Below are 16691 nucleotides of genomic sequence, written 5' to 3'. Positions count from 1 at the left end.
AAAACTGACTAAATTAAATGTGATCTTATTTTTAATTGTTTGAACAGAATGATTTATATCGGTAATGACGTTTTCATTCAATATTAATTGTGCAATTGTTAAAAAAAATGCCTACCTACACATTTATTGTTTTTGTTTCTGAAATAGACATTTGTAGAAAAAAAATATAAAAATCATGCTAAAAATCATGCTAAAAATCATCACTAAAAAAGATGTAGCCATGTAGCCCCTTTTCTGTTATGTTTCCAACTTCTTCCAAAGTAAAACTGGCAAAGGCATGTAATTGCCGTACAATCATCAATTGTGGGAAAACTTGGTATGTTATTGAAAATCTTTATTTTCTTGTCTGTGAATTAATATAATATTTGAAATGGCGTAATGGTGCAAAATATTCTCGAACAATCGGTCTTCTGGTGGCACTACACTGCGCAATTATGCACAGTCAGTATCCCAATGCGCGATCTCAGCTTACTAAGTGATGATGGTGGTTGAAATGGAAAACTGAATACAAAAATCTAGTAACATCTCAAACGAATTTCCGTCTGCTGTGAATGCATGTTTTGTTGCATCAAATAAATAACCCAATTCTATGATAGAAGCTTGCGATCTTGTGCCATACAGGGTCAAGTGATTGAGCAATAAAAAACATGGTACCAATGACTTGAAATTTCAGGAGTGCTCGCTGAAGGTTTATCAATCTTGCGTATTGTCTTGTTCTTTTTCAATCCTGCATTTCAGTTACTAGAATTTACACTAAAAAAAATAGTTTCTGTTTTTCTTCTAATTATTCGGCCACTTCTCAAAAACAAATATTTTTCCAGGGTCAAAATGCAAGAAGAATACAAAACTACTGTGATTGCATAGCGATACCTGTAGGGCCATTGTCAATTAGTTCGCCTGATCAACACAGCGTTTAACATAGGGCTGATATTGAATCACAGAGAGTAAAATCTTGTGATACTAATCTCTAGAACCACTCAGATTGGTACATATGTCTTATGAACCCACATGTGTATATCTTGGACAATACTCATTTTAAACTTTTTTTGACTCCCATGTGCGAAGCACAAAATGGGAGTCTTTGCAGTTAGTGTGTCTGTATGTGTGTGTGTATGTGTGTGTGTATGTGTGTCCGACTGTTCCACTGCTATCTCAAGAACCATACATCGGTTTTTGATGAAACTTGGTGCATAGATGCTCTGGGCCAATGCCCAGATTTGATTAGGTTTTGGTAAAAATCCATGCTCGTTAATTACCTAATTTGCATGATAATTAGCTAATTTTTAGCTGTTCTATGACTGTTCCACTGATATCTAAAGAACCACTCATTGGATTTTGATGAAACTTGATACATAGATGCTCTGAACATATGCGCAGATGTGATTAATTTTTGGTAAAAATCCGTGCATATTAATTACCTAATTTGCATGATAATTAGCTATTTTTTAGTGGTTCCATGACTGTTCCACTGATATCTAAACAACCACTCATTGGATTTTGATGAAACTTGGTACATAGATGCTCTGAACTAATGCTAGGTTTTGATTAGTTTTTGGTAATAATCCGTGGATACTAATTACCTAATTTGCATAATGATTAGTCAATTTTCGGTTTTTCCACTGATATCTCAAGTACTAATCATCACATTTCAATGAAACTTGGTACATAGATGTCATACGACACTGCACAGACCTGATAGTTTTTATGGTAATATCAGTACATATTAATTACCTAATTTGCATAATTAATTAATTTTCAGCATTTGATATAAGTAGTTAGCATTACATTTCAATGAAACTTGGTACTTACATACTCAAGGACTATGCAGAGATTGATTGTTTTCGATAAATATTTGTGCATATTAATCACCTAATTTGCATAATTAGTTAATTTTCAGCTTTTCCATGGGTATCTCAAGTACTAATCATCGCATTTCAATGAAACTTGGTACATAAATCCTTTAGGACTATGCAGAGACCTGATTAGTTTTAGGGTAAATAATTGTGCGTATTAATTACCTAATTTGCATAATTAATTTTCAGCTTTTCTACTGATATCTAAAGTACTAATCATCACATTTCAATGAATCTAGAATTATGCCGACCCAATTAGTTCCCGGTAAATATTTGTGCATATTAATCACCTAATTTGCATAATTAACCAACTTTCACACTGATATCTCAGGTACTATACATCACATATCAATGAATGTACCTGGATGCTGTAGGACAATAGACAGACCTGAATAATTGTGGGTTAAAATCTGTACATATTAATTACCTAATTTGCATAATTAACCAATTTTAAGCTTTCACACTGATATCTAAAGTACCGTAAAAACTCCAAAATTTCGACCGGTTTTAAATAATTGGTGTTAGAAATGTGACGTGTTTTTAGAGTCAAAATTAAGGTGCATTTTCGGACAGTCGAATTTTCCAGAATAGAAATCAGCAAAAAAAAATGGGGATGATAGACAGTGTGCTTCATTAGTTTTTAAAAAATGCAATGTCCGTCAATTGACGTAAACTTCCTCATGTTTCACGGTAAAAGCAAAGGTCGTGGCCGAGTTGTAACTCAAAATCTAAACAAAGTCATCAATCAGTGAGTATTATGACAAGCAAAACAAAACATCAAGACGCGGAGAAGAGGTCAGCACAAAACTAATAGGTCAAAAGACAAAGCTGTCTCGCACTACCTAGGAAAACTTGCGAATGTTCGAAGTACAGGTACCCATTGGACAAAAGATACATGGAAGTTTAGCAAACGATCTCCCCGACCCAGTGCAATGTATCCGGTTAGAATCAAAGCTCACGTGTCCCTTATTTGAGGGACCAAATTCTGCCGTAAATTCGCCCTTGGATTAAAAAATAAAATGGGATTTAAGAAAATAAAATGGGACTTTTAAGGTGTATTTTGGCGTCATTTTTCGGACATTTCAATCAATCCTGCCGGCTAAAATAGAGTCTAAGTTTTACCGTAGTCATTGACGTCTGTCTATTCAAGAGTACACGTGTAAGATTTTTATCGTGACTAGCGTGAGCGGGTAAGCTTCCTTTCGAGAATGAGCTGTTATCACTGTCAACAATGTTAAATTATTCTTCAGATGACCAGTTTATTTTTTAAAAACAACTAATTTTTTTATTTAAAAAAAATCATGCCGTTTTCGCATCAAAATCCAAGCCAAAATATCGTACTACAACATCAATCTCTTCCGCATTGCGTTCAATAACATTAACATATTTAAATAAGCTATGGTAATTTGAACACGTTGGCATCATCCAGCTTTTTGATTGGTTAATTAGCGATTTGACCTATTTGACCTAAGAGAACATGGCGGATATCCTACAGCATCAAACGTTTATACGAGACCGGAATCATTCGCTTACGATGAAACTAAGTTGACTTTTATTTGTATTTCATAACCATTCAACAAATTTATTTTGTGTACATTATTATAATCACTACTGAGTACAGTAATAATCAACAATTCAGAAACGCAGCATGCCGAGATTTTTGTGTTCGTTTTTATTTGAAACTTCATTTATTTAGAATATATTTTCGTTACCAATAAAATAAAAATCTCTCAGTCAATCAGAAACCCGGATTCATGCCTTCGAGGAAGGTCCCGTTTGAACGCTCACATTGTTTTTTTTTTCGTTTGGGGAAAAACTAAAACTGGTCGCAATTTTCGAATAAGAATGAGTCGTCAATTTTTAGTGGAGTCGAAAATTTGGAGGTAAATAAAACACCGAAACCCGGCAAACAAATAGGCGGACGAATTTTTAGAGGGGTCGAAATTTTGGAGTTTTCACGGTACTAATTATTCCATTTCAATGAAACTTACTACAAAGATGCTCTAGGACAATGTACAAACCTAATTAGTTTGGGGTAAAAATATGTTCATATTAATTCCCTAATAAGCATAATAATTCATAATTTTTTGGTTCTAATCACATTTCAATTAAACTTGGAGACATAGATTTTCTGTTACATTGCGCAGACCTCATTAGTTTTACACTCAAATCTGGTCATATTAATTTTCTGATTTGCATAATTAGTTTTCAGCTAAGTAATTTCGAATTATATTTAATGTGTCTCCAATACTCTCAGCACATGGGAGTTCTTTCTAAGCTTTCTTTGATTTTTTTTTTTTTATACAGTGGTGCTGTGAACTGCTTCAATTTCGCAAGGCAATATTTTCTGGGTTCCTACAACATGGAGTGTCAGGGACTTTATTGAAATGTTGTAAACAAATTTCATAAAATCCTGAATATATCTAGAAGTGAAAATTAAATGGTTTACAGTATTTTATACCCATTAATAATGATTGAAATGCAATAATATCACTGCACTAAAAAGACTTCGAGCAAGTATTGTTACTTCTCCATTGAAGGTTATGAGCAGACCAACCTTTATCACTACTGGCTTTCTTAATTATTACATGTACTTGCTCTGAAAACATAGCTTTTACAATTGTTTAAATTAACAGATGTTGTTCTATGTACAATGAATAAATTTTAAATAATAAACCTTACTGTGTTAATAACAAATTGTATTTGACAACATGAGAATGATTCTGATGCCCAGTGGTGATGTTGAAACAAACCCAGGTCCTGGTAATATACTAAGACTTGATTAACAAAGAAGTCATGTACATCAAGGTTCACTCAGATTTATGAATGCAGTTTCTTGAGCAAGTATACATGTATGACAAATAGTTTTGTTGCACTTGTGTACTCTGAGATTCTGAACATGGGTCAGTGGAAGTTTTTAGTTGTCAGTACAAAACTAGATTATGGGAAATCTCTTTATGAGTTGTACCCACAAAGAGTACATATTTATTCACCTGTTTGCAGATGTTCCTTGTACTACCTGTACTTTATAATCAAATAACGGGGACTGTGACATTTCATGTCTTGTTTTCCGAGGGGTTCTGTTTTTGTGTGTATTCGAGGGGTATACTTTTTTCATATACCCATCCATATACGTCAAATCAGTAGTTTCCAGGGGGTGTGTTAGTTAACAAAAATCCGACACCTGAATGGTGGATTTGAATCCATAGGGTGTCATAACCTTAATATCCATCCGTAGGGGGGGTGTGGATAAAAACTGGAATGACCCTGTCCCGAGCACTACTCTACCCTACACACAGTGAACAACTGAACTATACACGTAACTATAGTATATGGACTTTCTATGTTTATGAATTTTGATATGTAAAATTATAAATGTACACAAACATAAATTTACGAATACAACCGAACTCGGCCAGGGAAAAAATGCACAACTCGGCCAGTTGTGAATGTTGAGGTGTAAACTGGTCATTGGTCAACAATTGTCACCTTTATTCACGTCTGTTGCCGTGGCGGCATTTTATTTCCATATGTTATATGCTACACAACACACCCAGTGACGCATCCGTTTCACTGACTCTTTTTGACTAACTCCCGTCACTGTTTTGTTGTCGATTTCAACAACGCAAGTTTACATACACACACAAACGCTACTGGTTCTCCGGCATGTTCAAGTTGTTGATTTCAACATTGGCTGAACATTGTCGATTTCAGTGACACAGATTTTCTTTTCAAAGGAAAAACACAGACATTACATCGGAATCACAGACATCACATCGGCGAACGTCTGGCTATGCTGTGTAACAACACAACACACAAAAAAAGAAACGCTCCCGTTTCCCCAACTGTTGTCGATTACAGTGACGCAAGTTTTCAAAGAAAAAGCTCTGCTATGTAAAAACACTAAAACTAATGTTTCAATTTGTAGTAGTTTTGTATGGCGCAACATTTTTTATTGTGTGATCCTTAATGCATTTTATTTTTCAGATCCATTATAAAATACTGTGAAGATTTACGAGTTGCATTTAATAAATCACTTCTGTTATAGAAAAGCTCTATGTTACGGTAAAATAAACTACTAGTATATATAATAATGGACTATGCTTGAGTACAATTCACATGAGTATAGGAAAAAAACCCTTAGGGAAAAAAAAACCCTAGAAAAAAAAAAACCCTAGGAAAAAAACCCTAGGGAAAAAAAAACTTTTAGGAAATACTTTTGCAGAATACGGAAGACTTACTAACTTGTTTCTCATAACTATATTCACAGAATTGACATAAATGGTCACACATGTTACTGGTATATTATTGTCTCATTGTGTTATTCTTTGATCATAGTTGTGAACATCTAGTGTTAATTTGTGTCAATCACTTACGTTTATAGGCAACCTTTGATCTTGAATGCCTATTCATTGGTGTTTTGTTAAGTGTTTAATTCTATATTGTTGAGGGATGCCTTTGATCTTTACATAAGATAAGTCTTCATTTAGTTTTAAATCTTTGATATAGATTGGTGGATTGATGGACAGGAAAGGGCAAAAGTAAACATCAAGCATTATTACACAGTGTTTTTTTATTTTTCATTATTTATTAAATATTTACAAAATGTGAAACACATTACCATATCCCCCATGAGACCATTAACATACTCTAAAAATAATAGCAGAAAATATGTGTTGCCATTTATTTTACATGTAAATACTGACAATGTGCAAGCATTGGTGATAAAAAACAATTGTTTTTCACTATGGGGTTTTTTTCCTAGGGTTTTTTTTTTCTTATGGGGGTTTTTTCCTAAGGGGTTTTTTTCCGGACCCTGATTCACATGCGTCTTGACTCATGTCACCATGATAATAAACCATTTGACAAGGCTACAAGTGTGATTTACGATCGGCCCTAACCCATGGTGTGTTTAAATGAACTACCAATGCAGTAAGTGTTTTAGATCGATTCAAGGATGGCTTTGTAGTGGGTACCGTAAAAATCATATTTGAGGCCGCAGCTTTAATAGAAGCCCCTAACTTGAGACATTCTTTCATGTTGAAATTGACAAGTTTTGATCCCAGGAAAAAGTCTGCAATATAAGCTGCACCCCAAACTTTCACAAACCAAACAGCCACCACATATTTCAGAAAAAGATATAGCATTTAATTTTAAATTAAGGGATAATTTTTCGAACATTTCAATGATTCCTGGCGCTTAGATTAGAGTCTAATTTAGGTTTTCCGCAGTCATTGACGCTTATTCCACAGTACAGATTTATTGTGGGTCAATGCCTGACTGGGTAAACTGCGTTTCGACAATGAGCTGCTATTATCGTCAAAAGTGTTAAATTCTTCTTCAATGCTCAGCTTATCTTTCGAAAACAACTAATTTCTTGATTTAAAAAAGAAATCATGCCGTTTTCCCATCAAAATCAAAGCCAAACGATCGCACTACAACAACGGTAAATCTCTTTCGTGTTTCGTTTACCATGAGGTCGCCGAACTACATTAACATATTTAAATGAGCTATGATAATCACGTTGGCACCATCCAGCATTTCGATTGGTTAATTAGCGACTTGAGCAAAACAGTTTCAAGTCGCTCACTAAAGATGTTTGAACAAACATGGCGAATATCGTATTGGATTGAGCGTTTAACTAAGTTGAATTTTCACAACAATTCAAGAAATTTATTTTTTTGTAATCACTACTGAGTAATAATCAGCAATTGTAACACTTCGAAAACAAGTAAGTTATTCACTTGTGTGAAACGCAGCATGACCGTTACCGTTATCAAAAATAATAGGAAAATAAATATATATTACATTAAATAATATACTGAGTATTTTGTTGTTATCATGCGAACATTTTTTTTTATTGATTTTTTTTTTATTTTAATTTCCCCGATGTCTAAATTAAACATGGAATGTACAGTCACTCTGCAGGAAGTCGAACATGCCGCAATCGACTGTGTCAGACGGCTGTCTCTCAGTTGTGACCTATACCAGTGCTAACGAATTAGTCTATTCAAGAGATTGTAGTATACAGTACGGTAATCTGCAAATGCAAACAAATCTATTTGTAGATATTACTGTAAAATCTGTATTAGAAGCCGCGACTTCTATTAAAATGGTACAATGCAACAGAGGGGATGCGGCTTCTATTAGAGCATCTACACATATGAGAAATGATGAATTTTTGGTTCTCAATTGTACAAAAAGATTGGGTGCGACTTCTATTAGGGATGCGGCTTCTAATACAGATTTTACGGTATTTATTGTACAGTAAGTTATACAGTGTGAAATTTCGTTTGTGTACAAGTTTGTCTGTGTGTAAAAATCCGAAAGTGCCTTAGAATCGCAACAAAGTTGCAATCGAGTGTCGTGTATCTCATTAGCATATCATTATCCCTTCTGGCCTTTGTTTTTTGAAAAAAATTACCACTGTTACCAAAATGAATGCTCTAATTAAAGCCGCACCAAGACTTCACCCATCTGAATGAATTCATCCATTGAAAAAATGAATTTTAATTAAAGCTGCGGCCTCAATTAGGAATTTTACGGTAGTTGTTTATTAAACAAGATTTATGCAAGATTTACTCACCAAAAGTTCTTTATTTTTAACTTTTTACTGTGCTTGGCAAACAGGAAAATGCTTCATGCGCAGAACCAAGCTATGTATACATTGCATATATATTTAAAAACACAACGCGGTTACTACCAGATTATTACATCATCTATACCATTTTTCTCACCCAGTGAGATTACACTCACACATATATATTGTCTGTAGCTGGGGGGAGCAGTACATATGAACGAAAATAAAAATAATAAGAACATTATAACGGTTAATCGCTGGAAAAACCCATGGATGTAATAAGATACCTTCAAGGAATAACAAAAACATTTTGGCAAAGCGTTCCGGTTTTATTGGAACGTTCACAGCCATAGCTGCACCCTCTAGCGGCTGATAGCCATAAGCAGAATTCTTTGCCAAATTCTGCTCGGAATAAAAACACCTTTACACGACTTGTTACTTTATAAAAAAAAAACACATGTATTTACCGGTATTAGTCAGACGGTGGCTTGGCAATATGGGAGACAGCCTTAAGCAATCTAAAGGTATTAATCTCACCATTGCTGTACCGATCCCACAAGCAAAAGAGCTTGCCCTGCATGACCCTGGTCTGTTTTCTCTGGTAACGTTGGAGTTTGTCTTGTTGTATCAGTCGTTGTTGTAGTGGTATTAATCTGGCTTCGTTGTGTAGCAGTTTTACTAAAAGATAAAACTGGATGTTACCTCGCTTGGCTTTGCTGTTCAGTCTACTGTGCCACCCTTCTACGTTGTTGTTTGTCCTGGTCGGTGTCATGAAAACACACCACTGTTCTGGTGCCCAGTTACCTTCAATCCATGTTTGATTTACGTAGTCAACAAATGGTCGTAGTTGGTCATTGGATCTGGCTGCCATTTGCTCAAACGCCGTCTTTATGTGATCACTAGGAATGTAAGGAAAAGCAAAAAAAAGGCTTAAATAATCTTGAGGTGTGACAAGAGGCACGGTATAACGGTGATAACGATAATTCTTGAATTTTCCTGTAAAGAGCTTGTTTAAAATGAAAACAACATCCACATACCTGAACCCGGGGGATCTGCCGCCAACCGACAGGTCATTGTTTGCAATTTAGTGTATAAAGTACAAGAAGTCTGGCATTTAACTTGGCGACAGAGTGGGCCATCTTGCTACATTGTTACATTCCGACTTCAGTTATAATTTATCACACAATTCCCCATGAAAACACAAACCACAAAAATGCAGACCCTGAAATGTATTGCTCAACAAACAGAATCACAACATGCAAAGAAACAGTTTATTTGTTTATTTACTGATAGACCAATACAGACTATTTTGTCTGCCTACATAAACTGCAACATTCTTTTCCTCTTTCGTTCAACGTTCTCAATTCATCACGCGACAAACCACAAATGAGCATTCTAGCCCTGACTGAAACAGATTTGTATTAGATGTATTAGATGTGTATTCTAGTTGTCTGCCTGCGAGCCACACAGGTCCACTGCACAGTGTCAATCTCTCCGGACCATATGGTGTTTAGTACAAAGGCGGTGGAAAGTAAATAAAAAAAACATCTGCTGCATTGTGTAAAATAGGGTGTTAAATCGTGAAAATGCCGTGCAAAAGACGAAAAATAAGCTGTGAGTAAGATAGTCATACATTCATTGTGCATTTAATATATTAACATTAGATATGATCGCATATCGAATATAATTTATACCCAATCTGTTTTGGATCGTCCAAACCAGAGCCGAATCGTCATGGCAACATGTTACTTGTTTGAGTGCCTACCGGTTTGTGTATACAATAACATGGCATAGTTTCAAAACTCTTGTATTTCATTTCCACTGAAGATTACTACATGCCTCTCACCACTCTTGATTTAACCCTTGCCGTCCGTGCAGTATTTATTTTTTACATAAATAACACAGCGCTCGTTGCTGTCGCTTGTGACACAGAAACAATAACAAGCGTCTAACAAAAGAATCACACCTTGCACGATGTGTTAATTAACCATGTCTGAGGGTTACACCACGGTTACTAACCGTGGTTACACGAACTCCAACATTTTTGTAACCATAAAGCACTGCGTCACTGAAACCAATAACCCTTGTGGCCATATTTTATTTTTTAACAATCGACAACCCTTTTTTATTAACAAAGCGCGATAAGCATCACTGAAATCGACACCCTTTGACGCCCGTACATTTTTTTTAGTCCCCGTTCGAACGAAGTCCGAAAACAGGGACTTATGTTTTGACCTCCATGTGTTCGTGTGTGCGTGCGTCTGTGCGTGCGTCCGGACCTGTATCTTAGAAATGCCTGGACCAATCACAATCAAACTCACACATACATCATACATGATATCATACATATGCACGTCAATTTGTTTCACAATCTGATTCAAGATGTCCGAATGGCGGCCATTTTTGTACTAAAAATCATCAAAATCAAGCATTTCCCGGCTGTTTACAGATGGATTTTGTTCAAACCTTGTATATACGTTGGACATTATAGGACCTTGATAAACATCATTTTGTTTTACGATCTGATTCAAGATGGCCGAATGGCGGCCATTTTTGTGCTAAAAAATCCTAAAAATCAAGCATTTCTCGGCTGTTTACAGATGGATTTTGTTCAAACTTGATATATACATTAGACATTTTGCGACCTTGATGCAAATAATTTGTTTTTTCAGATAACATTCAAAATGGCCGACTGGCGGCCATTTTGTTTTAATGAATAGGCTTCTAGACCCATATTTCCAACTTGTTTTGACTGATTATGTTCAAATTTTAAATATTCATTATACATCATATCATAGATTTACAGATATATTGGTTTGACGATCCTATTCAAAATAGCCGAATGGTTGTCATTTTTGTGCTAAAAAATCATCAAATATCAAGCATTTTTGGCATTTCTGGATGGATTTCGTTCAAACTTGGTACATACATTAGACATTACAGGTTCCTGATGTACGTCATTTTATTTTTCAGATCAGACTCAAAATGGCTGTCCGGTGGCCATTTTATTTTAATGAATGGGTTTCCAGACCCATATGTCTGACTTGTTTTGACTGATTATGTTCAAATTTTTAATATTCATTATACATCATGTCACAGGTATATGGATATATTGGTTTGACGATCCTTTTCAAAGTGGCCTAATGGTGGCTATTTTTGTGCTAAAAAACTTGTTTTATTTTTTAGATCGGATTCTGAATGGCTGACTCGTGGCCATTTTGTTTTAATGAATGGGCTTTTAGAGCCATATCTCTGACATGCTTTGACTGACTATGTTCAAATTTCATATATTCATTATACATATATTCATAATGGCTGATTTTGTTTTAATTAATGCTGTTCCAGAGCAATATCTCTCAATACTTGTTTGACGATCAGATACAAATGTCAATCATTTAAATGTTAAACAATCATCATATTCCTGACATGTTTATATGCCAGCAATATTACTATAAACAAAACTATATATCTTAAATTTGATAACTAACATGGACTGTGCCATGCATGGCTTGTTTTTTATATTTTATTGTGATATGACTCTGGCAGTCTGTAATACAGCGCTCGTTGTTGCATCACTGAGATCGACAACCCTTGGCGCCCGTGTATTTTTTTTTTCACATTTTACTGTGATATGACAAAAGACACAGCGCTGGCTGATGCGTCACTGAAATCAACAACCCTTTTTTATTAACAAAACACGATATTGTGATATGACTCTGGCAGTCTGTAATACAGCGTTCACTGTTGCATCACTGAGATCGACACCCATTAACACATATGCTGGCCGAGTACGGTCACTGGCCGTGATCGATCACTGGCCGAGTAGAAATCTGGCCGAGTTCGGTGGTCACCAAATTTACCATCGAAACTGAGCAGAACCACCCGACAAATATTATATTCTTACCTGTATAATTTAAGTGGGAAACAAAAGACCCACAACGTTCCTAATTACGTGTGAATAACCGTGCATTGTCCATGTTAGTGATGATATTCTCACCGAAATCATGTTTGTTCCAGACCACAACACTCATAAACAATGTATACTAACTATCCGTGGCCTTGAATGTACAAGTTACTTGTACCTCATAGTGAAAGTAAATTGCATGTTTCACCTTCCTAATGTTTGAATTCCCCACAAACTTTCTTTGGAAGTTCAATAGTGTGATGTCAGTCTGCAGTCAAGAATATTACTGTGTAGTCCATGCTGAGCTGACATGTGGTCTAGCAGGCCTGGGTTCCATTCTGAAAAAAAAACATTGGGTGCATCCTGTCTGCACCTTGACCCTTATTTATCTTAACAATGATACCTGGTGTATCAATATTCAATATCAATATTCAAGATTCTCATTAGTAAACACTGAATAGTTCATGATATTAGCTATCATCATCTCATCATACTGAATTAATCCATACATTTCATATGAGATATCCTGTCTTCAGACTTTTGTATACAAATAACAAAAATGATATTATGTTTGTCTTAATTAATATTGTAATGAAGCTGTTTTTTTAAATACACACAGAATAATCCCACAGGTACACAGCCGCTAAGTAGTAAACAAAAAACCACATGTTGTTCTCACCTTTGACCCAGGTGATTACGCCATCAAACAGGAAGCACCTGAAAAAAAATATATTTAAAAAATGTCATTGGTTCTTACAAGGCATTTAAATTGGTTGATTAGTGGCATGAGACCTTGTACAGCCAGACCAGGTGACCTTTGACCCAATGTCTGCTAATGTCTGATGTGGACAAATTTCTTGGACTCAACATTTAAACTTGGTTATTAAAGCGTTTCTTCGGGGAGTTGAGAATACCCATTATGACATATAGATAACCAATTTGGAGCTGTAAATAATCATGTATGCCACATTTAATGAAAATTAACGTTTATGTTTTTACATTTATTCTTATACAATTGTAAATTATTTCATGTTATACAATTATTATATTTTAAGCTTCTTGTTTTTCTATCAATAGGTTGGAAAGAGTTTTGAGCTGCTGTCTTGTGACCGTCATAAAAGTTTCATGAGAAAATTCAAAAAAGATCCTGCAAAGTACAGACCAGATATAACACACCAGGTGGGTATTTTCCTAAAACGCTGCAGCTTGTTTTTGTTTAGCGTTGAAATCTATGCATATTAATTTCCTAATTTACTTCATCTAATTTGTCAGATTTTAATGAAACTTGGAATATAGATTCTCTGGGAGAATATGCAGACATAATTTGTGTATAGTGGAAATCCTAATAAACTAGAATTACATAAGAGCTTGATTGTCTCATTATTCCTTGTATCTATAACAACAGCTTTTGACCTATAGAGGGTTAACAGTGGTCTTGTATGAAGTATTAGAAGATATTGCTTTTTAATTGTCCATATGACAGGCTGGTTGTCAGCAAAAACTATGCCACAAAATATAACTTTATAGTGCTTATTTTCTTTATTTACTAAATTAAAATCCATATTTAAATTTAACAATATTTGGCAAATGTCACATTTGAAAATTGGCATTCATTCTGTTTAAGGTAGCGAGAAGGTTTTGTGACGTTTTTAAATAAAACATTCTCTGTCTGTTGTCTCGTTCAGAACAGTAATTTAGGTTATATATATCAAAAGACTAAGTATAGAGGTGCAAGTTCGCACAAACTGGACAGACATTGTTTACATAATTATCACGTGACATCAAAAATGGCGAACCTTGTAAAAATGACGAAGTACGCGATTGCGAGAGCACACTGCGGAATTTCCTGGTGAAATTTAAGTTATGCATTGTCCGTAATCAAGTCCATTGAAATGCGTCTCCGATAATCAAAAGACCTATTATTCCGATTTCTATGCAGGTTTGTTTTTTTGTCCCCAAATTATTTCATACTTGGCACCTTTAACAGACTATTATTCTGTGACAAAGCATTTTCTTTAAAAACCCAGACATATTTCGCACCATCATTATCTTTTGAACGATAACTGCGAGTTTGAATGTCCTAGTCCGAACGCACTTGATTTGGCGGCGGTCCCAATGAGTCGTTCTCGATCAAAACTTCAACTCGAGAAAAACGCGAAAAACAGTTTTGGTTAATAAAACACTGTAGATTTGCTGCATTATTATAAATATACACTAAAAATGGCCAAACATATTAACCACTGATATCATAGAACTCATAAAGAGTGTCAGATAATGAATAATTTCAAGCTTGAGCGCGAAAAATGAAGAAAACTGCTGGCATTTGAGTCCGTACTCCAGGAACGTTCGGGTTTTCCATTGTTATGCAAACGAACAACGAGGGATAATCCTCTGACAAACATTACTGTCCCACTGTACACGCTGACAGTTTACAAACAAGCTAATCCTTCAAGTGTCTCAGATAAGACATCTAATAAAACGGTTTTCATGGTGAAACAAAATGGCCGATGTTTGAAAAAAAATTGCTGTGTCAGAGTGCGACACTGAGTGGCAGATTTTTCTTTGCCTCGTCTGTCAACGCTTTCTTTCTTTTCTTCGCCATTGCATTAGAAAAAAAATGTATTAGTAAAATAGAATATTGACTTGGAAAATAAAACGATTTAAAAGAAAGTTGTGCAAAGTTACAGTACTCCTTTCGCACAACCTCCCGCCCGCTTCCGCTTTTCAATCACCTTTTTCTCTCGCTTTTGCGACCGCTTGTTGAATTCGACCGGACAATTTCCGCTTTATTTTCGACCGCGCAAACCCCGAAATATCACCGCCCACCTGCTCGCTCGCGCGCATTTAAAATTCGGACTAACAGAATAATTTCCGAGGTTCACATTGTCTTATAATTGTCTTTCTGGTTTTTATATATGTTGAACAGCTGACAAAAGTTCAAATACTTTTTGCTTTAACTATATATAATTATATGCACGCAACCTGACCCTTTGACCTCGATTTGGCTTGGACTGAATATTTTATTTTAAACAATATTCTGACGTGAAATACAAAATGTATTTCAACACAAGTACGACAGGGTTGTCTGGGGTTTTTTTCCTGATTGTTGAGTCTTCGCAATGCGTTTTGTATAATTATTGTTGTTTTCCCCGATGCTGAAGGACCGTAAACTAAATGGCAGTTACATGCATGGGCTGAGTGAAAGAAAATATTTCTAAGCCTAAAATAAAACCTAATATTACACCTCTTTGTGTATTTGTTAATTTTACATATGTTTGTCATGACAGTATGTTTGTAAATATCTAGAAAAATCTCGTCTTTCGTTGATAATTTCGATTGTTTGTTTGGAATGTCGATCCCCGTTGGTTTCTCCATACTGAGTTTAGGAAGGGCGTCGATCAACACCGTGACAATCAGCCGAGAGAAGACAAACATTGACCGTAATTCATGGAGATCATGTCCGTAATTTGTGGGCTGAAACCCCAAATAATTAATCAAGTATTATTATTTTAATATATATTTTATTTTACATCGCAAAACTAAACCATGCCCAAAACAGAGCTAGAGTTGTTCGCGGTGAAACAACCGCATTGAAGACGATGCAACTTCAGCTAGCCATTTCTTACCCTGAAATACAAAAACTAAAAATTCGAAGAGCATCGGAGAAAATATTAATAATCATCCTTATCAATCGCTTGCTTTATTTTATTCGAATCCATGAAATTCACGATTTTTTTTACATTTGTTGGCAACTTCCGCGCTAAAAAAGATTGAAAATGTGGGTGTGGTTATTTTGCAAAGTCCTGTTGATAATACGAACAAATATGGTTCTGTGACCCAGTTCGTGCTCCGATCAGGTGACTCTCAGCCAATCAATGATGTTGTAACAAAGCATATCTGACGCTAATTGAAGGGTCGTCGTACAATCCAATCACCGGCGTCGATTCACATAGTTGTTTGTGCTGTGACAGGCTTCAAAATTATTCGCTGAAAAACATATATTTTGACAAACTGATGGAATTTGACCTTAGTTCAAAAAGAAAATACTAGGCTAAGATACATTAGAGCTCACGCGAATCAGTTTTCTCTGCAAGTTGTGAAATAAAGTAAACCAGAGTAGCGTCGATGATTTTCAGCCCTGAAGGACTTTGAATTGTTCATCGACTGGCCACCAAATAGTTATGGCTATAACTAAATTTGACACGTTTTTCTTTTAAGCCCAATAAATTATTCATACATGTCAAGCTGTGTTCGATTTTTTCAGGGCATGTGGCCGTTTTTAGTCGAAAATATTTTTTGTGGGAACACTTTTGCGGTACGTATACGGTATAGACCGAGCTCATTCAATGATCGT

At 35.4% G+C, this 16691-nt stretch overlaps 1 protein-coding gene across 1 annotated transcript in view; it reads left to right on the top strand.

Moving 5' to 3' along the window:
- The window catches only part of LOC100378866 (ribosomal RNA small subunit methyltransferase NEP1-like), a 34513-nt gene that overhangs the window by 9517 nt on the left and 8305 nt on the right, over positions 1-16691 (top strand). The window contains exon 2 of the mRNA XM_085496699.1: positions 13415-13516. Coding sequence (XP_085352825.1) covers positions 13415-13516 — 102 coding nt within the window. The remainder of the gene's footprint in view (positions 1-13414; positions 13517-16691) is intronic.

Source organism: Saccoglossus kowalevskii, chromosome 3 (genome assembly GCF_978046115.1).
Source record: "Saccoglossus kowalevskii chromosome 3, keSacKowa6.1, whole genome shotgun sequence".
Lineage (NCBI taxonomy): Eukaryota > Metazoa > Hemichordata > Enteropneusta > Harrimaniidae > Saccoglossus > Saccoglossus kowalevskii.
The sequence above is the reverse complement of the archived record's forward strand: the minus strand, read 5'-3'. Positions and strand labels throughout refer to the sequence as shown.